This window comes from Empidonax traillii, unplaced genomic scaffold (assembly GCF_003031625.1).
Source record: "Empidonax traillii isolate 1590-97213 ecotype Southwest subspecies unplaced genomic scaffold, ASM303162v1 scaffold39:size2480183, whole genome shotgun sequence".
Classification (NCBI taxonomy): domain Eukaryota; kingdom Metazoa; phylum Chordata; class Aves; order Passeriformes; family Tyrannidae; genus Empidonax; species Empidonax traillii.
The window spans coordinates 2233938-2261571 of record NW_020955232.1 but is presented as its reverse complement, the minus strand read 5'-3'; the positions used below and the strand labels follow the sequence as shown (position 1 = coordinate 2261571).

Sequence of the window (27634 nt, the reverse complement as noted above, 5' to 3'; positions counted from 1 at the left end):
TAAACCTGTCTCCCCTGGGTTTTCCCTGTTGTGGAGGTTTGTTAGCTCATTCAGTTTTTTCCTTGCTAAGGCACAGTGGACCCTCTGAAACCTGAGGTTTGCACTGCTGCAGGAGTATTCAGCACCTCCTTGGCAACATTAAACCCGTCATTCCTGATTAATAACATGCTTGTGTATCAGCAAAGCCAGCAGCCTGTTTGCTGTCTTCTGGGAGCTGCAGGTTTGCAGAGGACCTGCAAGCTCCTCTACAGGAGCTCCTCAGTCTCTTCCTCCCTGGATGGTATTGCTGCAGCACCCTTTCATCTAGGAGATGTTCAGTCTCTTTATTTTCCCCTCCAAGGCTCGTTATTTTGTGTTCATCTTCCCTGAACAGCATTTGCCATCTGTTAATTGAGCGGCTTCAGGGACAGCATGTGTAGGGGAAAACAGCTGGATTGCCACATAGTCCAGGATCACTCCATGCTGTGGCAGGCTCTTGGCATTGGGGATGGAGATGTCTGGCTCTGCCCCTCTGAACTGAACAGGTTCTTTCTTCATAGAAGAGGCTCGTTCTCAAAGGAACACAAAATCAATCAGTATCCTCTCCCAGCCCTTTGGGGTTCAGGAGTGATGTGCTGTGATCCACATCAGAACACTTACTGTGGCTTGGCTGGATGTGTCCTCCCTGTACAGCAGCGGTGAAGTGGGTAGCTGTGATTAAAGAACAGAAGGGGTTTGGAGGAGAACAGGCATCAGAACGGGAAGGGATTAGATCTGCTGTGCTCATCTTCCTCTTGCATCCTCTGGGCCTCAAGAGGATCAGTTTACTCGATGTTACGTAGCTGCTAAGAAGTGAACAACACAAGCTCCACTGTTGCTTCTTTCTTCTACAGACCACTGCCAGAAACTAATTCTGGGAGAAAATGGGGGGAAGAATGCAAAATTCCAGATTGTAAAGTGGGGAAAGAAATGCCACATCTTATGAGGGAGTTATTTCCATTTTTGTATTTTATTGTGGTCTTTGAAACCACATAACCTACAGCACAGTGAGCCCAGACTCTCCCATTAACTGCTCTCCTGAGGAATGTGAAAAACAAAGGAAAACCAGCAGAAGCCAGAGAGGGGAGTCTGCAGAAGAGGACTGGACTGAGCCTCCAGGCATTTCCATATAGACCCCATAGTTAGGAGCTAATTTCTGAAAACAAAAGCAGGAGAGACATAAAGGAGAAAAAAAAAAAATCCATATTAATCCTTTGAATCTGTATTCACCCCTGTGAGTGAATGAGAGCTTTTAGAAATATATCTTTTGTCTCATTTTTCTTTAGTATGGAAAGTAAATTTTCAGCCAGAAACTTGAAAGACTTTATCAGTTTTTCCTCCTTCTCTTGAGAACAGAGTTCTCTTTCGTCAGACCTTTTATAACTTTAAATGTGAAACTCTCTCCCAGCATCATCGTTTCTGAAGAGACAATAAAAGCCAGTGCTAATGCTGCCATTTCTCACACTTTTTGCAGCTCCCTCTGAAATCATATTTGTTTATATTCTGCAGATCCTATGAAAAGAAACAGTGGTCAACCTGTTGACTTCCTGCACTGTGGGAGCATTTGGACATTAGCACCTTTTAGAGGGAAGGTGTAACTGTGCAGGAACTAGTATTTCATAATCTATAAATAAAAGGAATATATTTGAAAAGAACTTCACCAAAGACTTAAGTGACGACAGCTGAAGGACCCTTTCAGCTGGAACAAATCTGAACTTTTCCCTTCTGCTGTCAGACAGCAACCCCAGTAAATCCTAAATGTTTTCTGTGGATTTAGTGACTGGGTAGAGTTACAGTAATTCAAAAGAAATTCATGTCCTTGCCAATGCCCATTAGTCACACTTGCTGGAATTCTGTCTGCTCTGCTCCTAACACCATCTCAATGCCATCTGGATCCCTTAATAGCGTCTTCCCAACACATACATTTTCTGCTCCATTCAATAGTTTCCTGTTCAGCAATAGCTTTTCCACATGGCCATGTCCTCTTTGCAGATGGGGCCTCAGTGAGACATGTCCCTGTTGGTGATACCCACATTGCTCCACAGGCAATCACATAACACAGCTGAGAGCATTAAAAACGAATAAAATGAAGATAAAAGGGTGATGGGGAACAGTTCTCACCAGTTAACTCCACTGAAAAGCTCTGGACTGAGAGAGACTTTTGGAGTGCCTAGATGCTGTTGAAGATCAAACAGATTCCCCCCCTCTTTTTCCTTTCTAAAATAGGAGCAACCTTGTCTCACAATCTCAGTTTTTATACAGGCTGAACACATATGTTGGGATGTCTCTGATTCTCACAAGTGTCATTTCAGGAGACCTGAAGCTGTAGGTTGTGTTTTGATTTTTTTTTTTTTTCTTCCTGCTTGTTCCCTCTTCTAATTTGAGATAATGAAACACACAGTGTAGCCAATATAAAGCTCAGCTTTTAAAAGTGGGAAAATCCACAAGTCTGAGCAAATGCCAGTGAATCTGTATTCTTGCACTGAATCTGATTTTCTGAAAGGTTGTGGATGTGTCTTTAAATTACCATGTACCTGTGGAGCCATCAACTCTGGGTTAAGCTGTCTGTATCTGATGCAAGAAAAGTCTTCGAGAAATGTGAAGAGATCTTTGCCAGAGTGTAAATATTTTATGTTTTCAAAACCCTGTATGGAGAAATTCGTGAATTCTCCAGAGATTAAATCAAATGTTTCTTTTTCCTTGTATCACAAAAGTTGAGAATGATGTCAGTTTTTCGGAAAGTAGCTGATGTTTCTTCCTTTCTTGTGCTACAAGGCTGCTTTTAGAATAGGCACCAGCATTCAAGACCAGGTTGGATGGGGCTTGGAGCAGCCTGATGTAGTGGAAAGTGTCCCTGCCTGTGGCAGGGGTAGAACTGGATGATCTTCAAGTTTCCTTCTGACCCAAACTATTCTAGGATTCATTCTGGGCTAAACACGGGGCTGGTAGATGACTGTGCTGCACCCAGATCTCTCTGTACTCTGCTTTTTGTGTTCTCACGTGAATATCTGGGGTTGTTCTCCCTACCTGAGGGTAACTCCCACATGTAACAAGTTGAGGCATGCAAATTGGGGTATCCCCTCTCTTGTGCAGGTGTCTCTGCACAGGAAAGATACAAGGGACATGCACCAAGGCTGGTGCATCCAAAGGCAGGACCTCAACTTACGTAAATGAAAGAGTTCCAAGTGCCAAGCCAGTAAATATTTTTCAATATTTGACTTCCCTATCTTAACCACTAGCTGCAAATGCTTTGCTGTGTTTATATCTAGATAGGATTTCCCTTGCTCCTCTCTCTCTTTGCCATTGGGAAGAGTTCCCCAGGGGGCTGGAAAGCAAAGCTGGAATAGCACAAACTGTTTGCTAATGGTTCTTAATGCTTTCCCACTGGAGATCCAGGACACTTAACAGAGTTAAAAATAGGTTAGAAGAGGGATAAGTGGTGAAAGCACTAGTCAGTCCTGAAAACCTCCTGGTACAAAGAGTTTACAGCAATGTTCTTGGCCCTCAGTGCAGGAGAAGCAGCAAGTTTTGTCTCTGAAGGAGAGCCATGGAGTTCCTCATGCCTTGGTGGGTCAGTCTCCCTTGGAGCATGTTGGGAAGCCCTACATTGTGTCTGGAAAGGAGGATACTCTGATGGCTGGGACACTGGGAAAGAGCAGGCATCTGGGGGGTGAGCTCAGGGGAAAGGGGCTCACAGGGGCTCCTGTGCCTGCTGACTGAGCTCGGTCAAATCAAATTGGGATTGTTCATTCTGGAGAAGAGAAGACTCTGGGGTGACCTTATTGTGGCCTTTCAGTACCTGAAGGGGCTACAGGAGAGCTGGAGAGAGTCTTTTGACCATGGCATGCACTGATAGAACAGGTGGGAATGGCTTCAAACTGACAGAGGGCAGGGTTATTTGGGATATTGGGAAGAAATTCTTCCCTGTGAGGGTGAGGAAGTCCCTGGCACAGGTTGCCCAGAGAAGCTGTAGCTGTCCCATCCTTGGAAGTACTCAAGGCCAGGTTGGACAGGGCTTGAAGCAACCTGGGATAGTGGAAGGTGTTGGAAGCAGGTTGGAACGAGGTGATTTTTAAGGTCCCTTCCAGCCCAAATGATTTCAGGATTCTGTGTCTTCTGCCTGATTGCCGGTGCCCCAGGCTTTGACTCACCCCTTGCTCTTCAGCGAGGCACAAAAGGCATGAACAAATCACTGAATCTTAAAATTGCAGGTGAAATAGCACAAAAATGTAATGACTTGAACCTACCCTTGTTGCAGCTTGTGTCTCAGATCTGAGAAGTGTTTTCTAGCGATGGCTATGAATGATTTTTAAAGGGCAACCGAGAGGCCCGAGCTTCAACCTCCACACGGAGACAAGTTCTGCAGGCAGATAATGGCAACATCACAGCTTATTTGTGAGGCTGGATGGGGAGAAATTTGTTCCAAATTAAAATTCAGCATGTCAAGTAGGGAGACAGTGCTGATGAGAGTCCTGTGTCTGGCTCTGACCTTTCGGGAGCTGTTGTGCTGTTGTTCCTCGGAGAAAAGCCTCGCTCTTCTTGTGGACTGTTCCGCAATCCATTTAGAAGGGCACTGTTAAAGAGCATTAATTCCATTCTGAATCTCCATTTTTCCCGACCTTTTCAGTCTCCTGTTTCAGCATCCTCCGTCCCCACTAGTTTTGCATCTCTTCTGGAAGTTACTGATGATACTTTTTAATGGCCTAGACAGTGCTAAAACTGCTCCTCGGCATTTTAGAAGCTTCCACGAGTGAAAAAAGGTGATACTGTATAATATTTGAAAATTGCCAGCAGGGGTCAGGCTTACAAATAATTTAAGCAATCCAAGCTGCATATTTAAAAAGGAGACATTTCTGTGCTGAACATGGTGTACCAGCTTCTGTGGAAAAGTGTGTAACTTTTGCCCGATGAATAGGAGAGATGACTTTTTCCTTGTACCTGAAATGGCTGTTGTATAATTTGGAGATGTTGGCAGATGGGTGCATTCTTTATTGTCATGGTGCAAGGATTTTCAGCTTAATTTAGATCATTTAAAAGTGAGTATTATCAAGCAAGAGTTTTTTTTTTTTTTAAAGATTATTCCATAAAAAGGATCCTGAGAAAATTGAATGCAAAGGTCAATGTTATTATGCATTAGCACAGTTCATTCCAAGAAGTTATCATGGGAAAGGTGAGGGTCTTGAAGCAGCATCAAAGTTTTGTACTCTGTACTTAAATGCAAGCAAAAATGTTATATCCAATGTTTTACATGTATGTATCTCCTGCCTAACAAGTCTGATAGAGTTCTCTGAAGGATTCACCAGTCATTTGTCTAAGGTTGATATGGTTGATCTAATGTACTTGACCTTTCCAGGAGCTTTGAGCCAAAGGTTACAAAGAAACCTTATTTGATGGAATAAGAAAGAAGGTTTTGTGATGGATTAATAAGAATATAAAAATCCCCGAGGTCTGGCTGTCCCAGTGTGCTGTCTGTGGGGATGACCAATGGTGGATGCCCACGTGAATAGGGCAGAGCTGCTGGGGTACCTTGCCAGGAGGCTCTCCTGGCTTCCAGTGCCTCATCTCCATGATTTCCTGAGCCAGAGATACTGTAATATCTTTCTCCTTTATAAAGCTTCATGCCTTTTTCTTCCATTAATTTGCTTATGTAATTCAAATTTAAAAGGTGGAAAATCGAAGAATAAATGTTTTCACGATGCTGAGGGTTTTCCACTAGATCCGAGAATAGTTTTTATTGGGAACTTGTCCAACACAAAGAGGAGTTTGTGGGTAGTGAGGTGGCAGAGTTTGAGATAATATGAAATTATTCAGCTTATCAGAATGTTCAGGGTTTCAGAAGAATCTCACAATGCTTCTCGAGATGGGAAATGAAGTTGTACACCAATAATTGCCAAACCCATGAACATAACAAAAAACACATTTACTTTTACTCTCACAACACTGAGCTCTAAATGAGCTGTTGTCACTCAAGAAAAAGATCTTACATTACTGTGAACAGTTTTGTAAAAATATCAGGTAGGTGCTCCATAGTTACAAATACAAATAGATTCCTGGGAGTCATTGGAAAAGGAGTTGAGAATAAAAGAGAAATCCTCATTGTGCCACTGAAAACATCTGAGTGCTGTTTGTAGTTCCAGCTTTTCTCATAGTAAAAAGTCTGTATAAAACTTGAAGGAACAAGGAAGCACAATAAAGATGAGTAGAAATATGGAAAATGCTTGATGTGAGGAAAGAGTAAACAGAGATTCTTCAGGAAGTAATAGAGGAGGCCTGTAATGTGGTGTGGAGAGGGGAGTGCAGTACAATAATTCTTGACTTTTCACAGCAGAACTAACGGGCACTCAGTGAAATAATCGCATGTGAAGTATAAAACAAACTGAACTAATTTTTCATACAGCACATAATTAAATTGTGGAACTTACTGCCAAGGAGTGTTGTGAAGGCCAAAAGTATAAATCAGATCAAAAAGAGATTTGATGCCTCATGGAGATTTTAGCTGTTGGCGGTTATTAAACATGATGGTCTAGGCTCAGTCTGTGGTTCAGAAGGTATCCAAGCTGAATTTGCTTTATTTTCAAGTTGTATATTTTTAATATACTTTTACAAATTATATTTTCATCACATAAACATGTCACTTTTAGTCATATGTTTTAGCTGCCTCGGTAGTGTAACTTTGTGGTACTGAAAACAGGAATAATCTGATACTGCTCGTGATTTCAGGCTTTACTTGATTATTTGTGGTGGGACCACGCAGGGACACACAGAGTCTATTAATTTTCCCTTCTTCCCCAGGCTGAAAATTGAGGAGCTGGAAGCTGAACGCAGCAAGCTGGCAGAGGAGAACAGATCTCTGGAAATGAAACTGGAGAAGCTCACTGTGCAGGTAGGAATGTGGAGGTCCAGAGCAGCTGCAGAGCCTGACATGGTCCATGCACTGTAGCTGTTGTAACAGATGTGACCAAATGCTTCCAGCATGGAATTTCCCTTCCCTCAATCTGGGCAAGGCACCTTTGGGGACTCTTTGCCAGCTGCACCAGCACACCCATGTCTCTGTGTTATTGGAGGGGTGTGATGTCAGATGCAGTCACACAACTGTAGTTGTCTTTTACAATGCCTTTCTCTAGGACCTCTTCTTCCTGGAGCCTTAAAATTTGCTACATGTGAAGTAACTCCACCGCTAGAAGTCGCCTCTCCCCAAATTCATTCATTCATGCCAAAGTGGGAGCATAAACAGGGTCAACCATGCGGAGCTGATAAGAAATTTTGAATTTCATTGGTGTTGAAGTCTCCACTCTGCTGCTGGCAGCAGTGGAGGCAGAGACCACCAGTGTGTGGCCTCATTATGTAGGAGTTTTCCAAGCCAGGAGCTATCCGTGCTGTTGAGAGGATGAGCTGGCAGCATCTTCAGACCACAGACAGGTGTGGAGTCAGAGGGATGGAAGGTGTGTTCCTTTTGCTGTGCTGTTTTGTGTGTGTCTTACCTTTCCCTGGGGTAGTGCTGTCCTCTATGGCAGAAGGTGTTCAGCTTTTCACTCTGGGTAGATCTCTGAAGTCTCACCCTCCTTGAAGGAGGGCAAGGGTACCTGCAGCAGATAAGTGGACTGACTGTTCAGCTTGCTGTCACCCTGGGAACAGCTTTCCTGTGCAGAGGAGGGGCTTCAAACTTTTGTAGGGTTTCCTCTTTGAAAGGTGCTGGAGCAAACAAGAACCTGAGCCTGTTTGTTTAATCAAAGCCCATCCTGCTATAAACAGTGTTATCTCTTCCTTCTATTCTCTCTGATACGCTCAGCAATTTTATTCTCTTAATTTTTCTTTCTTTTCCTCTTGTTTTCTCCATTTTCGTATAAAATGCTTCATGGTAAAAAACCTGCAGGTTGGAAATTACTCAGATTTCAGACACTTTTTTTCTTTTTTATTACCAATTCCTGGAGACAGGAGAAGTGACAGCTTTGATAAAGCAGGGAGCTAAGAGCTACTGAGCATCTCTGCTGAGCCATGTTTAGTGTGAAATCTGTCACCCAGTTCTCCTTTAATTGGGTTTCAGTCATCAGAAGGAGAGGAAGGCTTTGGGCTGGTGTTTGGATGCTTAGGTCTCCAACAAACACAACAGCAGCTTTGGTTTCAGGGCAGATTACAATTCAGGTCATGTTTAATTTGCCTGCATTGTCTTTCAGTGAATATTGGCTTTCCAAGAAGGTCTGACCAGAGAAATTCCCTTTTTATTTTGTGATGTCTCAAGACATCACAAGAATCTGCTCTGTTTGCTCGTACTGCTCTTGAGATGCCAAGTCTTGAGTAGCAGGTTCAGGAAAGAGAGATCTGCCAGTCCCTCAAAAGGCAAGTTAGTGAACTGAATTCAGGTAGTCTTGCTTGTCCAGAAATTACCTGGACAAAACCATCCTCAGCCCCAGGAATGGGCTGATGGGCAAAACCACGACACTGTTCCAATGTTTCTGTGAAGAAATTCCTCCTCACATGTGCTTTTGCATCTGAGCGTTGGCATGTGAATTTTGCTGATCTGTGAGCAAGGGACCCTCACAGACTGTCCAGAGGGCAACCGAGCACTTGGAAAGGAGCTTTTGTGTTGTGTGACTCACACTCCTTGAGCTCAGTATTAGCAGGTGAACTGACACACTGAGAGCTCTCCCTAGCAGCGTATATAACATCTGACATCTCTTTGTATTCTGTGCTTGTGAGGGGACAGCTGTGAATTATACCTGAAGGTGCTTTCCACCTCCACACACCCCATCTTCCAAAACCCTTTTCCTCTTGACACCTGGCTGCAGGCTGCATTGATTTTCCTTCACTGGTATAAAGACTTTAGCATGGATATTACTCACTGGTCAGGTCTTTACTGCTAATAAAACCCTCAGATTACAAAAACACAGGAGATGTTGAAGAGGTGGAGAAATGGCACCCTGTTGAGGGTGCCCAGGATATTATCTTAAGGAAAACATTTGAAATGTGGCTCAGGAGAGGGATTCAAATAATATGAAAAGAGTGGGTTTAAACAGACAATTTTATCTCCTCTCCTCTACCCTTCTTTTATTTCCATGAAGCAAAAAAAGCTTCCAGGAAAGCTGGGCTGCCAGTGCTTGCTCCATTGTGGGCAGAGTGAGCTTTCAGAGAAATGGTTTGGTTTGTTTAGTTATCTGAAATGATCTCCACCGTCTTCCAGAGCTGCTGATGGAAAAGTGCAGCTCCACGCCAGGAACAAAAGAGACTGATCAAATCAGTGCTTTTCGGATAAAGTGGGAGGAAAGACTTGTGAGGAGTGTTCAATTAGCATTTCTTACTGCTAGGAGCCTTGTGTTTACAGGCAACCAAGCGGATGTGAAGTGTTCCTTATGCAAATACTACTCTCCTGCTTTTCCTGCTCTCCTCTACTCTTCGAGCTGAAGAAGAGATTCTTCAAGGTTGGCTGCTTCAAGGAAGATTGATTAAAATCAGCTGCAGTTTGACTTAATTGGATCCATATGCTTGGAGAGGGAGCAGGACTAGTTAAAGTCCTCGTAATTAGTTCACAGCTGGTTGGTGAGAGAAATGAAACTCCAGTTAGAGTTCAGATAAGTGGATCTATATGGATAAAAGGCAAGGAGGGGTTTGGGGTTTTTTTTGCCCTGAGATGTGTTTGGGCTTGAAAATCACCTCTAGTCCCATAGCCAAGCTAGCAGTTTAATCCCTTCTAGCTTGTGCATGTGTATTTATGAGGCTAAATGGAAGGAGTCTGTATTTTCTTGCATGTTTTTGAGTAAAAGGATTGCCTGTGGATGCTGGCAGTCAAGAAAACCTGAACAGGGTGGCAGAAAACTGGGAGAGGATCTCAGGCACAAGGCAAAACCCAAAAAGGTTAAGTTTGGGTGTGTGAAAGGGTCTGAATAATCCAACTTGGAGTGTGATGCCTCTGCTCACAGTTGTTTTTGTTGTGTTTGGTCTTCCTGCCAATCACTAATAAGACAGCAACACTCTTAAAAATGCAGTATTATTCACAGATGTTGAAATAACTGATTTTTGCCAATTATCTCAAAGCTCAGAAAGAGTTGACTAACTACATAGTGTGGGGACAGTCATCAGAAAACTTTTCCCAGACAGAAGCTGGTATTTATGCTAAATTCTGCTGTCAGAGTAGAAGGAATTGAATTCCCTATTACAGTGTCCTTGAGGGAATTGCCTGCAAAAAATATGCTCCACAAAGTACTGGGGGTATTTCTTCCTGCTGGCATGACTTCATTAAGGTGTTTTGAGGTGTTCATTAATGCATGTGCAGGAGTTCCTCTCTGAATGTCTAACTTTGCTATTGTTATCGACCATTTTACATTTTAAGATATTAATCTGGCTAAATTAAATCTTAGATTCTTCCAGGCCTTAAATTGATTATTTTTGCACAAATTAAAGCATAAACCACTTGTCCGTTTTGGCGGTAGTTGTGTTGTAGCTGTAATGATTTGAAGATAAGAGAGGAGCAAGTTCTGCAAGCAGAAATACAATAATTTTTTTAGTAAGAGTAGCTGGCATAATTGGTACAGTTTGATACAAGAGTGAAGATTTGCTCTATTTGTCTCTTTTAGGTCATTTTAATTGCCCTGCCTTAAACTATCAGGAACTTGTGGTGGTTGGTCCCACCACAGCAGGAGGCTCTGCAGGGTTGGGTTCTCCAGAATTCAAATGTCCATAAATGTAGAAAGTGCTGGACATCCAAAATGTTCACTTGTTTCTCTTTTCCCTTATCTCTTCAGCCTTTGTGGTTGGGCTGGTCTCCTCCTTATTGTAGTGCTGTATTTTGAGGGACTAACAAAACATTTGGGAGCTGCACCCCAAGGGAAGGTGGGCAGGGAATGTTTCTCCTCTTTAAGCATTAATGACTCATTTTATGTTTAGGGCTTTGGCAGACAGGCAGTGACTAGCTTGGAGTCAAGAACCCAAGGCAAAGCTGAGGTTATTTAACAGTCTAACTGTTCATTTTGTGACCAGTGAAGAATGATGAATGAATCATTTACACTGTTACAAAATTTAAAGGGACACAGTCAACCTTTCAAGGTTCTCTGATTGACCTCAAATGCTCACGGATCTTCTTCCTGGATTATCTCCATTCTCTCCCTTTTCACACACTTCCTGTCCTTTTTCCTTCATCTTTGCCTGCTGAGGTCTGTGTTTGCCTCTGTGGCACAGCTGGTCCCCACTGAAAACCTCAGGTAGCCAATTTCAGCCCTTTTTTTTTTTCCTGGGGGGAAAAAAAAAAAAAAGCTTCTTTAAATGGTTTTGGGCAAACCACTTGGCATCTCTTCAGTCAGGTATGCCTTTTGGCAAGGTGCAGGAGCTAATTTGTGTGGGCTTCAGAGGGACTTAATTTTGAGATAGAATAGCTGAGAACATCTAGCAGGAGACGCAGTAAAGAGAAGATGAAAGAGAAGTGCAGGTCCAGGACTTTAGAAGGTCATATCATATCGTGCTGCCCTACTCACCCAGTGCACTGAGTTTCATGGGAGCGTGTGGGAGTGGAAGAGGACCAAGAAATTTGTGATCCGTTCCATAGACTCCCAGATTTTATCAGCAATAAGCTCATCTTTTACAGGCAAAGATTATCTTTTAAATTTCACAGGCAGCAGCAAGGGTTTCACTGATGCAAGGAAGTGTATCTGCTCAAGTGTATATTGGCAGAGACCACTCTGGGAGTCACTCCACAGTTTTGCTCAAAACACCAATGAAAAACATGTGATAAATATCTATGGTGCCTTGGTTAAATTTATACCATCTCTATTAGTTATTGATCCAGTAGCTCAATTGCAGCACAGACATTTCACTCAAGGGTTGGCATTCGTAATTCCTAACCTCATTGCAAAGGTATTTTCAGGTAATTGCAGCTACCTTTACATTTTCTGGAGAATATTCACACAGCAAGCTGGCTGTGATTGCAGCAGGGACCAAGTGAATCTGCTACTGTGGGTGACAACAGCACTGGAGATGGGATGGCACCGGCAGTAACATGCCAGGCGGGGTTAGAGGAGCACGTGGAGTCACCCAGCATGTCCTGGTGGCTGTCGAGAGCAGCACCTGTGCTGTTACGCCTTCATTTCAATTATCACTTGAGCTAATTAGTTGAAACTACGGCCAAACTGCTCTGCTGTGGGGGTGTCTCTGGTGTTCACAGTGAACTGCTAAGGGCATGTGCTGAAGTGCCACCCAAATGAATGGGAGGGAAAAGAGCTTCCCCATTAATGTGCCCATAAATTATGCTGGAAGGATTATACCTGTTATTTGGGAGAAAACATCATGTATCTTGTGCCATGTGGATTAGGTAGTGAAGAATATCCCAGAACCGGTGTAAAACAGGAGGAGTGTGGAACCTGCTGTGATCCAGCCCTTGGGGATTACGTGACACTGAATTAGCTGGGGCTATGCAAATATTTGTACGTGTTAATTCTGAATACATTGCAGTTATTAGAATTAGCAGAAATTAGAAACATTCCGTGGGAGCGGAGAGGAGAAGCATAAACATGTCAGCAAGTTGTAGGTTTGTCATTAAGTGGTTCAAGGGGAAGCTGTTTGATGGCCTCTATGGCCCTGATAAATGTGATGTGCAAAGTGGATGTCGAATAAAACAAGGACACGCACAGAACAGACTTGCTAATGTTTGTTAACATCAGGGACCAGGAGTGCACAGATTCGCATTTGTGCAGGGAAATTTTACTAACATGCCCTTTAAAAAAAATTTTTTTAAAGGAATTTGCACATTGAATATTAAACACCTGAAGCTCTATAAATTCTACTGCCAGAGCTGCCACCGTATTGTTTATTTCATGCAGCACCTTTCTCAAAGTTCTGCAGAAACTGATTAACATTTGCATAATACATTTAACACGAAAATCCAGAATAAATTCATTAATGTTCCTCTGCCACTACCCTTGAAAATATCAGCAGTTGTGTGGCATCACTAAGCTCATTAGATGAGCAGAAGGGGAGGAAGGGTGAGCGCTGGATTTCCTGAACAGCTCTGAAACAGGAAAGGTCAGTGCACTGAGTGTCAGTACCTGAGCAGCAGCACAGAGACCTCATAGCAAGCAGGGAGGGAGCTGGGACATGGGAAATGTCCTGCTGGAAAAGGTCACTGTACCAGTACACACGAAGCACGAACTTTAAGAGGTGCCATCCATGCTGGAGTAGAAAAATCAGTGATGAGCACAAAATGCAGATGAGGTGCTGCTGCACTGAGGAGAAGAGGCTGTTCCTGGAGCACATCCTGTTTTGCAGGAGCAAACACTGGGAATTTGTTCCAGTCCTGCTGTGGTACAAGGAAACTGGCTGGGAACAAACCTTAGTTTTAAAATGAGACTTCACTTTTAAACTCCTCTAATCTTACTTATCATACAGCAAAATAAAAACAAAGTTTCAGGAAGTGATAAGAGTGACTGTCCCTTTATAGTTTTCTTGTTTTTCTGTATAGACATTCGATGGCACAAATTAGTTTTAAATTGTTCTTTCTTCATTTTCTATTATTTTTCTGCTGCTTTGAATTCTGCTGCTATGTCACAGAAGCAAAACAGAAATGTCATTTAGACCTGCATAGCGCAAATAACGTTTTGCAAGGTTTGTTTGCTGAAGCTTTGTGTTTTTTCTCAGATTTCTATGAGTACCACGTTTTTAAGTTACAGCTCTCTCCACATCGGGCTTTTGGCTTTTCATTACTTGTTATCATTCCAGCCTTTGTTTGATGACCCAATTATTTTCGAGTTTTTGATTAAAACAAAGTAATAGGTCGCATTTTCATGCTGCCCTTGTCTTTGCCACTTCTGCTGCTGTGGTCTGGCCTTTTGCCACTGGTCTTTGTCAAATCAAAGCTTTCCATAATATTCTCCAGCAGTTTTATTCTTCTGATAAAAATACTCTGATTATGGTGCCTCTACTACTTGGCGTGTGGAAAACTCAACACCATCTCTTGAGAGACAGAAGACCAGGATGTGTTACCCAGATTATGGAAAAGAAATAAGTCAGAGTTTAGCGATGTTTGTTGTCTGTGTATGTGATGAGGGGAAGGGGAAAATCTGCCTGTTTCATGTCCCAGTGAAGACTGGGCTGTGTTTGTAAGGATGCTAAAATATACATGAGGAAAGGGGGAGATGCTCTGAGCTGAGCCACTGATGGAGGTGGCAGCTTTCATCAGAGAAACAGGTTTTCTTCATGTGACCTCTGCCAGGGGGGATCCAAGCATGTGAGATGCTGATAAGTTATCTTACACGTCCCAGAACTCTTCTCTTTGATCAGACTGACCTACCACCTCTCTGATACCAGGAGGCACAGATTTACATTTTAAAAAAAAAAAAAAAAAAAAAAGAGTTTTCCCTGAAGAATTTTATCAAACAGTACGAGGGAAAGTTGACATACCTCTGTCACTCAAATGCTTGGCATTGAGCATTCACTCACCAGACCAGACTTGGGAGAGATCAGAGCTCCTGATGTGCCCAGGGAGACCCAGGGGTGTGTGTGGGGAGAATTAACACCTCGATGTCAGAGCATCTCTTCCAGCACACCTTGAGTGCAGTCAGATCATGATACAGTCTCTTCCTAGTCTAGATTTGCCTCAATTTCCATTTACTGTTATTTGATAAGACTTTAGAGAGACGTAGATCCAGACAAGTCAGAAAAAAGCAATTGTTTTTGACAGCTTTCCTACCTAGATTTGAAAGACAGGTAACACTGGAATGGAAGACGATGCCTAATTTAGGTAGAAAGGCTGTTCTCTTTAAATGAGGATGGACAGTTGGGATGGCAGGATAAGTGAAATGCTGTAGGAAGAGTATCTTTTAAAAAAAATCAGCGGTGTCACACGAGGTGGCACTGTGTGTACAAAGGAGCAGAGATGTCTGTAAAACCCAGTTGTTTTCCATACAGGTGGGAGTGTTCCTAAGTGTTCCATCCCATCTGTATTTACCTGAACATGGGGTTCAGCTCCATCAGGAACTCTACTGCTTCCACTGATCAACACTTAAACCCCACGTTTCCTAAATGATGCAGAAGCTCTGTGCCTGTTCTTTGCATTTTTGGCAGGACGTTTAAAATGAAATAAAAGTTCCCTGAAAGCTGTTGTGCATGTTGGACATGACATAAGATGTTCACTTGAGATTGTGACCTTTCTGAACAAAAACTCTGCTTTTGAAAAGTGGGTTCGTTGTGCTTCTGGCTCTAGTAAGATGAAAAACTTGAAAAAAACCAGCAACATGAAGACTGTGCAGCAAGGATGAGCTCTCCAGAGGTCCTCTTGTGTAATTTTGGTTGTCTTCCAGTGGATGCATTCCTCCTCTCTGTGCAGTACTGCCACAGTTGCAATCAGTAGTAATGACAGAAATTTTCTCATTTTTATGGGTAGGGGGATGTGGGAAGCTCTTGACAGCACAGTCTGCGAGGGAGCTCAGCTGGGGAGCTGCCTTCCCTCCAGATCCATCACAGCTAGAGTTGCTGACCTTAAGGTTATTTCCCAAGGAATCAGGGCTTGCTCGTAGGTCAGTCTGTTCAGTGAGCAAGGAAAAGTGTGATTAGATATGTCTGAGCTGTTACAATTAATATTAACATGATGGAGCTGCCTGAACATTTAAATACAACACCAGGGAATTTAATATATATATTTATATAAATGTATCTATGTATATGTATGTTTAAAGACAATTATTAAAATGCATTCTTTTTTTTCTAAATGTAGGCATGACTTGATATATATGGGCATAAAATAGGAATATCCCTGGGATTGTTTCAACAGAATCCAACTGAAGTGTGGTCAGAGGGGTGGTAAAGGTGGCCAAACAGGGAGGGAAATAACTGCTCAGGAGGGAGAACAGACAGTGGGTGTGGGCTGGGGCTTCTTCCGTGGCTGTGCTACAACCATGGCAGCTCTCAGACTGTTCCCCTCAGGTTCACAGAGGTTGAAATGAAGGAGCTGGCAGCATCCTAGACATTCATTAGGATCCTCTTCAGGTGGATGGTGGAAAGGAATAGTGATTGTGTGACATGGAATGGTTTCCCCAGTGCTGCCCAGTGGCTGTGCCATGGTGGCACATAAACAGTAACTTCTAGAGCCGAGTACTTTGAGGATTGAACATCAGTGTCTTTTGACCTTTCTGCTTTCTCAGGGTCTCTGATATCTTCTTAGTGTCATGCTGCTGTTGACACTTCTTTAAAATGTCTTAGAAGCATTTGTACTTGGAGATTTTTGTGTGGTCCATTCTCTCGAGCATCTTAGAGGAAAAAAATACTGGACATACTTCAAGCCAGACCTGTCAGTCAATTCAACAGTGTATTCCTCCTAAGCCTACCCTTTCATCCCTCCCGTCTCAGCTCTTTGGCTATTTCGTTCAACTTAATGCTCTTTACTGATGTTTCATGCTTCTAGGGGATCAAAAAGATACTCTGAGTCCTTTAGATATGTGTGAAAGTTAGAGATGATGCCCTTCTACCAATTTACTCAGTGATAGCTTGAAAACTTGTAACTGGGCAAGGCTGTTTCTGAAGTATTTATTTCTTTAGGCAGACAGCTCAGGAAAATGTTGAATTTGCTGCTTGGAGCAGTTAAAGCCCTTCAGAATCCAGTAGTTTGCCCCATAGCCATTCCTCCTATTGTTTCAGTTTATCCGTAAATCTCTCTTATTCTTGTAAAATCAAAATGAAGATGAGATGACTCTCCCCATCTGAAAAGATTTCAGTACTGCTTGAAGTCTCCCTGCACTGGCAGAAAAAAACAATTGAGCTTTGAGCTTGAACTGAGAGACAGATAAGATCACCAGGAGATTTCCACAGTAAATGCAGAATATATTCTTCTCTAATGGATTCTTAGTGCTGTCTGGCAAGTAATTGAATTGCTTGGGTGGGAAGGGAGAGGGGGCTGGGTTGTTGTTTGGTGGTGGGTTTTTTTCAAGCTCCCAAATTTAGTGAAGGTAGGAAGGAAGCAGTGGTTTCTCTCTGCATGACATAGGATGTCTGTCAGACATAGGGGAAGCTAATTAAAATGTCACTGTATGTACATGAGGGTGATGAGGCAGAAAGGACCATCACTTCTTTGGTTCGAGGGGCTTGTCTGTGTCTTTGCTTCTGTCTGTTCACTCTGAAATCTGTAAGTAATTCATGCTCTTGGGGGTAGAAATGGGTAAATCTGAGCCCTTCCTCTCCCCCGCTGGAGTAAAGCAGAAAATAAACCCGTTCTTGCTCTGCTGCAATTGCTAAGGCAGCCTCACTCCAGCTGGGCCATAGCAAGGATGCTGATTCCTGCTGTCCCCCTGTAGCCAAAACCGCTGTGCTCTGTCACCACACCAGGGCTGGCAGAGGGTGGCACTGGCTCAGCTGGGAGGTTTCAGGGCACAGCACGTGAGGGCACAGAAGCAAAGCAGCATCTGCCTCTTTCCCACCCTTTTGTTTAAAAGTACGAAGTATGTCCTGGTAAGCCAAGGGGATGATGGAGAGAGATAATAACACACCCTTTGGTACATTCTTTGGAAACATTCGATGGCCAAGAGGTGGTCCAAGCCTTACAGCCTGCATCATTGAAAAACACTGAACAACAGCAAAAGAGGGGGGGAAAAGAGATGATCATCAGGGAAATTGCTATAATGGTAAGATAATTAGAACACAGAATGATTAACATTAGTCAGTGTGCTGCATTGGCAAGGACTGTGCAAGTTGACATAATAGGCCTCTTCCATATCAAATGTGCAGTTTTTCAGCATTCAGTTTAACACTTTCATGTGACTTTGATAGAGTTCACAGCTGATACAGGCATTTGGTTCTCATGTAACATTGCACAGTACCTTTCCTCTTCTGTGGCTGCTAGAAAGACCTTCTTGTTTCTCCTTTGTGTCTACTGATACAGAAGGATAGAAGCTGCCCTCACCATGGAGTCCTTCTACATTGCTTTGAACAATAGCCAGACATGAGTTCCTAGGCATTCTCTTCCTGTTGTGCCTCATGGAAATGGACTTCCCTAAAAAAGGTGTCTGAAATTTCAGAAAATGGTTGTCTTCTTCTCAAGGAGAAAAATATAAGGACTTGGGATATCCAATAATGACATTCTCTTCTAAAACATAGTTTTATAAACGTCTTTTGCATTGGAATTTGACCCTCTATTTGTTCTCTTTACCCTACTGCTTGCAGATTCCCCCCACTGTCCCTCACGTGTGAACCCCAGTGACTCCCTTGGATTTACCAAAACTAAACTGGTGCAAGAAGTGAGATTTAGCACCACGTTTAATAACTGGTTTCGTAGCCTGATTGAGTTTGGAGCAGAACTTTGAATGCAGAATGACCTCAGTGAAACTCGCATGGTCTACATCACTTACTGATCATTGCAGACCAGTAAACATTTGTTCTCTCCTTCATTATTACCAACACCACTGGCTTATGGACGAGGGTATCCCTCCATTTTCCCTGGTTTCTTCTGATTAGGCTGGTGGCTTTTTTCCCCAGGGTCTGCAGTGGCTTTACCCTTGCTTTGATTAGATGTGGACTGGTGTCTGTGTTGGGGCACTTGCAGCACCAAGATCAGATACATCTTTCGTTACAGCTGATAAAATCTGATGGTGCTCTGTGGCAGAAAATTCCCTGACCTCAGTAGTGCTTTTTTTTTTTTTCCTTGTACCCTTTTACTGTGTAAATAAAAAACCTTTTTTCCTTAAATTGTGGGAGAACACAGTGCCCGAATCCCCCCTCTCCGCTCGGTGCCGGGCCCTCGGAAAGGAATTGCAGTCACGCAGCTGTGCGGTGAATATGTAAAGAGTGCTCTGTGTGGTTTGTATTTTGTGGATTATTTTCTCGCTCCTTTTGACCCTTCCTCAAATGAAATTCCTGCACTTCATCCGTTCCTCTGGGTTGGGCAATCAGCAGCCACGATCGAGGGCTGTAAGGAGGCAGTGGTCGGGCATACAAAGCAGTCGCATTAGGACTGAGGAACCAGGACTAATGGGGAGCAAGGCTGGGAACAGAGACAGAGAAATATGGCAGAATAAGATTCATTAGGGATCAGATTCAATAACTGTAAAATGATGAGAAGTTTATGATCAAAGGCTTACTTCAAGCATTTTAATGACACAGTCATTTAATCCGTTTAAAGCAGATAGATAAGGAGTTAAGTGAAATCTACAGCAGTCGCCTTTCTGAGCTGTTTATGAACCTGTTCCAGGCTACAGATCACTGTGAAAGGCACAGGATGGATGCTTGCTGTAGTAATTGAATAGTATATAACGGGCTACCAGGCTTTACAGGCTGATTTACGTACAAGGTCAGTAAAACTTAATGCAAACACTTGTGGTTTGTCTTTTTAGTGTGCGTGGTTCCTCTGCTGTTTTTAATGTGCACACTACTAGCAAGAGTACTGAATGAAGGAAAGGACAGAATTATTTTAAAGCCTCCCTCTGTCAGGATGTTTAATTCCCAGTGGGTGTATATTCTCTAGAAGTAGGCTTGGTATCAGCTGTTGTGGTGACAAGATTCAGATGGGCTCTGACACTTGATCCCTGAGTTCATCTCCCATAGGAATTACACATCTGAAAAAACCCAGGGGTGTCAAAGGGGTAGAAGAAGTTGTTTCTCATGTTTTCCTTCCCCTGTTGCACTTGTGCCACCCTCCGTCCCTCTCTTGAGGACTTCCTCGGTTAGTTCACTTCCTTCCCAGCTTTTCTTGTCAAACATTTAAAAGCTCTTTGGACAGTTGGATGGCACTTTGCTGCCTGTGCCCACGGAGTACAGCTCAACTCAGTCCCTCGTTCTCACTGCCTTTTAGCCACCTGGACACCACAGATTACAACTGGAGTCCTGCATTTGCCTCGCAGGCTGCCCCTTTCTCTGTTCCTCAGGTAGTCATTCTCCCCTTTCAAGCTCTCCCAAACACCCACACTGCTGGGTTTATAATGGAGCTTACAGCTCCTACATCCCACATTCTCCTTCCATAGGGGAGTCCTTCCCTTTCATTAAGCCCTTAGTCCCGTGCACACACTGCTGTGGAGGAGCAAGCAGAGGGGGCTCTTGACTCACAGCTCGAGGCTTGTCGAGCTGCTGGAAGCAAAGTAGTGGCTGCTGCTGCATTGTTTAAGGCCGTGTTACAGCACTGTCTGTGCGTGATGCAGACACGGGATCAGAGCTGGTATCAAGCTGATGGGGAACAGGGAGAATTTCCCAGGGCTCTAGACCGTCTTGTTTTCCACTTGCACAGAAAGTTGCTGCCCCGCAGTGGTATTGATTAATTTTAAAATAGGGAGTTGGTAAATGGAGAGTTCAGGTGGTGCTGGTAAATGTGACTGCAATGGATGAAGGCGTTTGAATCGAGCCTGGAATATCTTCCCTTACCTCATGCTGATTTCCTTGCTCATCCTAGGAGGGATCTGCTGACGTCCAAGAGCAACAGCGCGGTCCTGTGGAGGGACCTTCCCAGCTCTTTTCGCTTGTGCTTTGCACAGAAACCACCTGCATCCTCTTCTTCCAGCTTCCCTCTCCCTTTCTGCTGTGATGTTTGGGATGCCTGTCACAGCTGCTCAGAGGCTGCTGTGTGTCCAAGAGAGAGCAGCCAAGGCTGAAGGTTACAAATCCCTTGCAGAGAGCCAGGTTGTAGATCAGGTTTTAAGCAACCTTGGGTCCACTGTCAGTCTGCATGTTCCCATTTCCTGAGAGAGAATTGGAAAATAGCTTGCTTGTTTGAAAATAAGTAAAATTTGTCTTTTAAAGTGTTAGCACTAGCAGACAGATCTCTTGTTACTCCACTTCCCTTTTGTTCTTCAGTGTCCTTTTTTTTTTTTCCAGCTACTGTTCTTTCCCAAGAGCTTAGAGACTGAGCACTTGAGAGCACACTTGTAGAAATTAATATGCAAAAAAAAAGGATTTTAATCCATCTTCTGCCTCCAAGTACTATCTTCTTTGTGGGTGCCTGTTGCACTCTATTTTCACATGACTATTTCAGTGAGATCTGGACTAGCAGCAGCTGCCCAGATGGGAACTGGCAGTGACTTACCTACAGTAAGAGTAGTTTTCTACTCCCAACCCTGTGTCAGGAACGAGTCAAGAATCTCCTGAATAGAAAGGGCTGACTGATAGTAATGCTCACTACTCCATGGTAGCAGTCAAGCAAAACCCATCCCTGACAGAAGCACAGACCAGCAAAAGGGTTGTCATAAGCAAAAAACTTGGGCCTCAGGCTCTCTTCTTCACTTACTTATAAATATTTGGTCTGGAAAAGTAATAAAACCTCCCACATAAATGTTCCTGAGGTGTAGAGGCATGAGAGAAAGCTCAGGAGCAACAAGAAGAAGATGGTGCCACGGCAGAGCTGGGGACTGGTAGCACTGCAGAGTTTGGGTATGTGGCTGTTTTGTTCACAGGCCTGGCAGGCAGGAGGTGATGCAAATCCCAGCTCTGTTGTGGGTGTAACAGAATGTAATGAGGTGGCTTCAGTGGAATTTATGGATAATTTCCCTGAAACTTGGCCCCTTGTGCTGCAAAGGAGATGCTCAGGGCCTTGGCCATAGCAGTCTCTGTTGGCACAGTGTGGTTTGGAGAACACAGAGAGAAGCAATTCTCAATGAAAATGTGTTTTTTTTTCAAATCCACCAGATTTGGTACACTGTCAGATTCTGGCACAGTTTGCCTGAGCAGCTTTGGCCCCTCTTGGGCACAGCTGGCTGATCTCAGAGATCAAGCCCTTGAGCCCTGAGTTCCTCCCGAAAAGGTTACATGGACTACCTGACCCAAAATTTGCTGACCTTCTCGCCTGGAAGAGCAGCACTCCTGGTTTCACTGGTGCTTTGCCCGGCAGTGTTCTGTTTTGAATAGGAGACTATCGCATTTAACAGCTTTTGAGAGAGGCAAACATATTTGTGTGTGGTTTAGCTTAATATACAGGCTGCAGAGCTGAAGTGAAGGCACTGATCAGTTCTTACAGTTGAGATAACATTCAGAAAACAAATTAGAGTTTGCGGTTGGTACGGATCCAGGCAGAATTCATAACATTGAATGGTATTTTCAAGTTCAATGTGGACAAGCTCATTACTGATCCAGAGAAACCAGGCACGTATTGAGGAATTAGGAATGATTTGGGTATTTTCTTATTAGTATAGAGAGGCAACCATGTTATGGTCTCTTGTAGGGCCTTTGCAGTGTAGATTAGAATTACCAAGAGTGTCAAGGAGACAGTTGGGGGGAACCAAGTTTGAGATTAGAGGGCTGGGTTTATCTTTTGCAGTGAAGTTGGCTTTCTCAGTGGGTCAGCTCATGATGTTCCTGGTCTTTCCTGAGGGCAGAACTGTAAGGTTTTATCTGTCTGAACCTGTGCTTGATGAACATGAGGAACCACAGTCATGTTGTTGTTACTGTGACACGTGCATGCCAGGGCAGACATAAAATGGGATTTCAGGGGGAAATTGTGCTTGTTCAAAGTGTTTGCTTCCCTGCTCCCCTTCCACTCTGCAGTCCTTCAGGTGCCTCCCAGAAGTGGTCAAAACTTGATGGCAGGTGCTGCCTTCAGAGGGCAGCTGTGTGAGATAGATGGGGAACTGGCAGCAGGATGTTAGGTGGAAATGAGAGAAACAGTTTGTTAAAGCTTTGGCTTTAATGAAGATGAACGTGTGTGCAGAAGGGTTATTTTACAAAGAACGCTCCTGTGGTCAGGAGCGATGTAGATAGAGATGTGTTTGTGTTTTTTGACTTCTAGAGATTTCACATCTCATCTTTGTTTCTCTCTTCACCATCTCCCAGAAAAGTAGAAGTTCTTAAATTGACTTTACTCCCTTTAAATCAGGATGGAGACTCTGAAGTTTAAAGCCTACGGACCAAGAAAGGTGGCAGCTGACAAACCTGTTTCCCTTCTCTGATTTTTTGCTCTCTTAATTACCAAATAACCCCTGTTGTTTTCCAGTGAGCTGGATTACATCTTTATGGATCATCATCCACACATTCAAGTTGTCATTATGATTGTGAAAAAGACTTTTCCTTTAGGGGAAAAAAAAGCACAATCTCAGTGGCTGGATCTTAAGTGTCATTCTGATTTTCCATCACCTGAGGATTTGAGCAGCTCTGGCACTCTGGAATATTGAAATTAACATAGATTTGAAAGTATTTTTATATTTAGAAGCATTGATTCTAATATAATTTCTCTACAAATTAAAACTCTCCTTGAAAAAGATTAAACTGTCAGTGATAACATCTAGGTTCTTGTTATGTCTAAGAGGAATAAATGCTGAAGTTACAGAATTGTCTGGAGGCTTATAAAGTAAGAGGAGGAATTAATGATATGAGAGAGAATGGATAAAAGTATTGGATAACACTTTTTTGAAAAGGAGGAAGTAGAATGAGTTGAATTAGGAGGTTTATGACCAAAAAGAATACTCATTTAGTCTGATATAACACAAAAATACAGTTTTAAGTGAAATCTGCCCAGTGACTTGTGGTTGCTCCATAGACTCTTTTTAATAAGATATCAAATATTGATTTAAAGACACCAAGTAATAGACGATGTATTGGTTTCCCTGGTTAGCCATCCCTATTAAAAATATATATTATTTCCATTTCTCTGGCATCACTGTGAAGTGAAGCTATCAGGTTCTTGCTGTGCTTTTGTTTGCTACATTAAAGAACCATTTAGTGTCAGATTTCCACCGAAGACCCTGGTCATACTGCTTCAGCCTTCTCCAGAGCAAATGAAATAGTTTGATTTCCATTTATTTCTCAGTGGAAGGTGGTTTTCAGACCGTGAATCATTCACGGAAGACTTCTCACAACTTTCCTTAATTTTCCACAACCCCTTTACGGCTTCACACCTCACCTGGGCATGTTTTCACTGTCAGGAGTAACAGTAACACATCAGTGTTACCTTCAGGGATAATACTGTTTCTTTAGTCCTACTTAACAATACATAAAGATCCTCACTGTTCCTTGGGGTTTTTCTCTCCCCACAGCATTAAATTAGAGGTAATTCTTAGTTATTAAGTGTGGCCAAAAGCCCTCCTCTCAGACACTGTCATCCAAAAAGTACCTGCTGTGTTGTGCACCTGAGACTATTCTGCACTCCAGGATGTCTCACGGTGCATTTGAATTCACGGGGAATTATTGTGCCCAGCACAATCAGATTTCTAAGTTATCTTTGCGGGCCTTGTTGTTTGCTACAATTCTGCCTTTGTGTTATCTGCATATTTTGGTAGGGATTTATTATTTTCTTATGTATCTTAGTGAATGTGTGCTGCATACAATCAGCCAAAGAAGCAATTCTTGTTGGAAATGTCACTATTAGTTCGTCAGCTTTTGGGCCATTTAAAAATTGCCATAGTCTGATTTTGCATCATGCTGCTTGTAAAAGAAAATGCGATTTTGATACCGGAGCAAATACATTACAGAATTCCTATTCTGCTATGTCAACACAGTTATCTTAGTTAACTAGACTTGAAATCTCTTCAAGTCTGTTTGACAAGACCTGTTTTCCATGAAATTGTGTTACTTGCTTTTTCTGATCTTTTCTTCTAATGGAGCTATGTATCAGCCCTGTCTTGTGAGTTAAGGAGATTCAGTTTGCTGCATTCTGGAAGCTTCATGAAAAGTGAACAAGGCAGCAGATAACTCGATCTGTATGAGGAGAGCTGGTTAATCTCATTTTTCAGTCTTCGCAGTCTATTCACCAGCCGGTGCTGCCTCATTCCAACTGCAGTAAAACGTGCAGATCAATACTGCCAATGGGTGATTAGCAATTTGCAGACTTCAGTAGGCGAACACATCCGAGTCGAGGCTCAAAGGTGGAGAAGAAAGTGGAGACGGAGTGATTGAGTGGGCTGAAATAACGAAACCAGATATTTCCTCTCAAGTGAAATGTAAGCATTGATGAGCAAGATGATGGCAGAGATTTGTACTCCTTTCACAGCGATTACAGAAAATATATTTTTTTTCTGAAATCACTAACATCAAATGCATTTTTTCCTTAGCACCTCTCTTGATCTTTTTTTTTTTTATTTTCTTTTATCTTTCCTGTTGACCTACTGGAGGATAAAAATGTCTAAATTTATGCAATTGAGATTTTTATTGTTATTCTTGAGGCCACGTTTTGCTGGTTCAGTCAGATGAATTCTGAGATGATCATCTACTACTCAGTCTCAGTTTCAGGCAGAAACTCTTTGGTTTCTGTCAGTACATTCCAGATACACCAAAGACAATTTTGGGGCTCTGCTCGTGAGAACAATTCAGAATAAATGCCTTTAGCTCCCTCTGAGACCCTGTGTACTGCCAAGGAGTGCAGCTGAAGTAGCAGTAATTTTAAGGTATTAAAACTGCATTAAAAACAGAACAGTAACTGAAGTATGGAAAAGGACCAGGTAATTGCTACAAAGAAAGAAAATTGCATTCTCCATAGCAAATGTGGTCTGACCCTTGAAAGTCAGGGTGACTGTGTGCTTGAAGGTGCTGGAAGGCTCTCTTTCAGGTTCCAAAGGAAGTTGAAAAGATGCCTTCTCAACTGCAGCCAGGCTGTTTCTGAGTTATGCATGTGTTGTCTAATTAAAACTTAATGGGAAAGAAGTAACTACCGCAGTGCAGGAGCGTGTTTTGGTAGCTGTTGTGTAAGGCTGAACCGTCCTCTCCTCGGTGGTTTGTTGTACAAAAGCTGGAGAGCTGGTTTCTCACTGAGAAACACTAGAAAACTAGAATTTCTCCTCATTCACAATTTTCTTTCCTAAAAGTGTTGTGATACATGTTGGCAGTGAGGAAAGTGATGATAAAAATGAAAGCCTGAATTTTATACAGCAGGAAGTACCGTGTTTTAAATGAGGTTTTGGAGGATCTTAACAGTTTAGAGGTTGACCTGGCAGTCATAATTCTGGAAAAACCTGGCAGTAAAACTTGAAATCATTGCCCCTTCACATCTCTGTGCAAGATGTGCTGGTTGCTCTCCAGTCCATTAGCACAGTGACGTAAAACTGGTGAAATAAAATCAAATAGGAGGCAGGACAGTTATATTTCAGACCATTAAGTTGTGCTCTGTTGTTTTGGACAGTTTTGTGTCTACCAAATATATTTCAAGATAGATTCAGACTGGGTTTGGCTCAGCTTCGTAATAGTCTAAGCTTGAATAAGGAAGATGTGTTGTTGGGGATGAAGTGATGTAAGTCAGGTTTAGTGTGTTTGACAGAGTCATTTTGCTAATGGGTCAGTGATCCCAGTGTGATGTTCTTAAGCATTTTCCCATATGTTTGGCTCATTTTGCATTTAATTGAAAAGGGATGAATTGTAATTGAAGCTTTGCAGGTAACCAAGAAGTATTTTCCCCTAGGGAAAGCCAAGGAGGTGTATTTAAGCAGATGGTTGTGCTGAGTAAGTCACCACGTGGACAGTCTCACCCATCACAGGGGCTATGGAGTGGTGGGGGATGCAGCTTATGTCACCTACAGAGGTGCAGCTTAAATTGTAAAACCTGTTCTCGTGGCAGAAGTGTTTTAATTTTTGTCATAGGAATAGAAATGTTTAAACTGAAACTTTGCTCCATAGCCAAGGCTCAGGTGGATCCCTTGTGCCACCTATGGATGGCTGCTCCTCCTTTCCCCTCTGCTCCTGTGATGTTACAGCTTGAAACTCCCCTTCTCAGCCCAAGAAGTCTCCATTCCTTTATGGAGACCTTCTGGGTCTCATCAGTACAATGGGTAAAGCAAAACCAAGTTACCAGCTCTTTCTCAGGCCACATGTAACTAGTGAGGGGTATTGATTTAGTTTTGATGTGATGTCGTTTATAAATATGCATGAGGATTTAGGGTTATTTAACTGTGCTTTTTAATTCTCCTTGCATTGCTGACTCTTCTAGTCGAGGGTTTCTTTGTATGCACAGCAAGTTGCTCTGTGACAACCCTGTTCTCACTGCCTGGGACCTTTCTAATGTTTGTTAATCCCAAGTCTGTAGAAACTTTTAATGTTGAAGGAATAAAAGGACACAAAGTGATGCCCTTCTGCATAGGGACCAAGGGAGCAGAGTCCAGCTCTCTGAGAGGCAGGGTGAGGAAACCTGGGGCCAAAAGGTAATCATCACAGGGTGGGGAGAAGGAAAGAGGTGTAGGAGACCTTTGTCATGCTCCTGGAGAAGGGGAGAAGAGCTCTTTTTATCAGGGATCTTACAGCTTGCTTAAATTAAAAAAAAAGTAACCTGGTCAAATGGTGAAAAGAGAAGGAAAACCAAACATTTGTCTATTTGCCCTGACGACATGGAAGAGAATGTACCCTCTGAATCGATATTTGGATGGTTTAGATACTCAGATTTCTTACTTGAGAAAGAGCAGAGCAAACAGAAGAGAGTTCTGCCTGTTCAACATATCTAAGTGAACCTGCATTGACTGCTCCTGGTGAATAATGTAGATAACTACATGGTTAACAGGATGGTATGTACATGGATATAGGTTTTTCTGAGAAGTTGGAAGCTCTCACTTTTCCCTCTACCAAATTATCCATTACTAGAAGTTCCTCCTGTGCCTGGCTGGACATTGAGGTGATACTGGGGAAGGTGATCTCTCCCCAGGGGCGAGACAACCTCCACATCGCTGAGAAGAGAAGAAGCAAGTGACAAAAAGATAAAACTTGGCAGGTTCACTGTAGCTGCTCCTCCCCTCAGTGTGTTGCAGGGACATGTTTTGTTTCC

The 27634-nt window shown here is 42.9% G+C and overlaps 1 protein-coding gene across 1 annotated transcript in view; it reads left to right on the top strand.

The window, feature by feature from the left end:
• MAD1L1 (mitotic arrest deficient 1 like 1) overlaps positions 1-27634 on the top strand; it is a 344432-nt gene that overhangs the window by 184714 nt on the left and 132084 nt on the right. The window contains exon 15 of the mRNA XM_027878245.1: positions 6811-6901. Within this exon, the coding sequence (XP_027734046.1) occupies positions 6811-6901 (91 nt within the window). The remainder of the gene's footprint in view (positions 1-6810; positions 6902-27634) is intronic.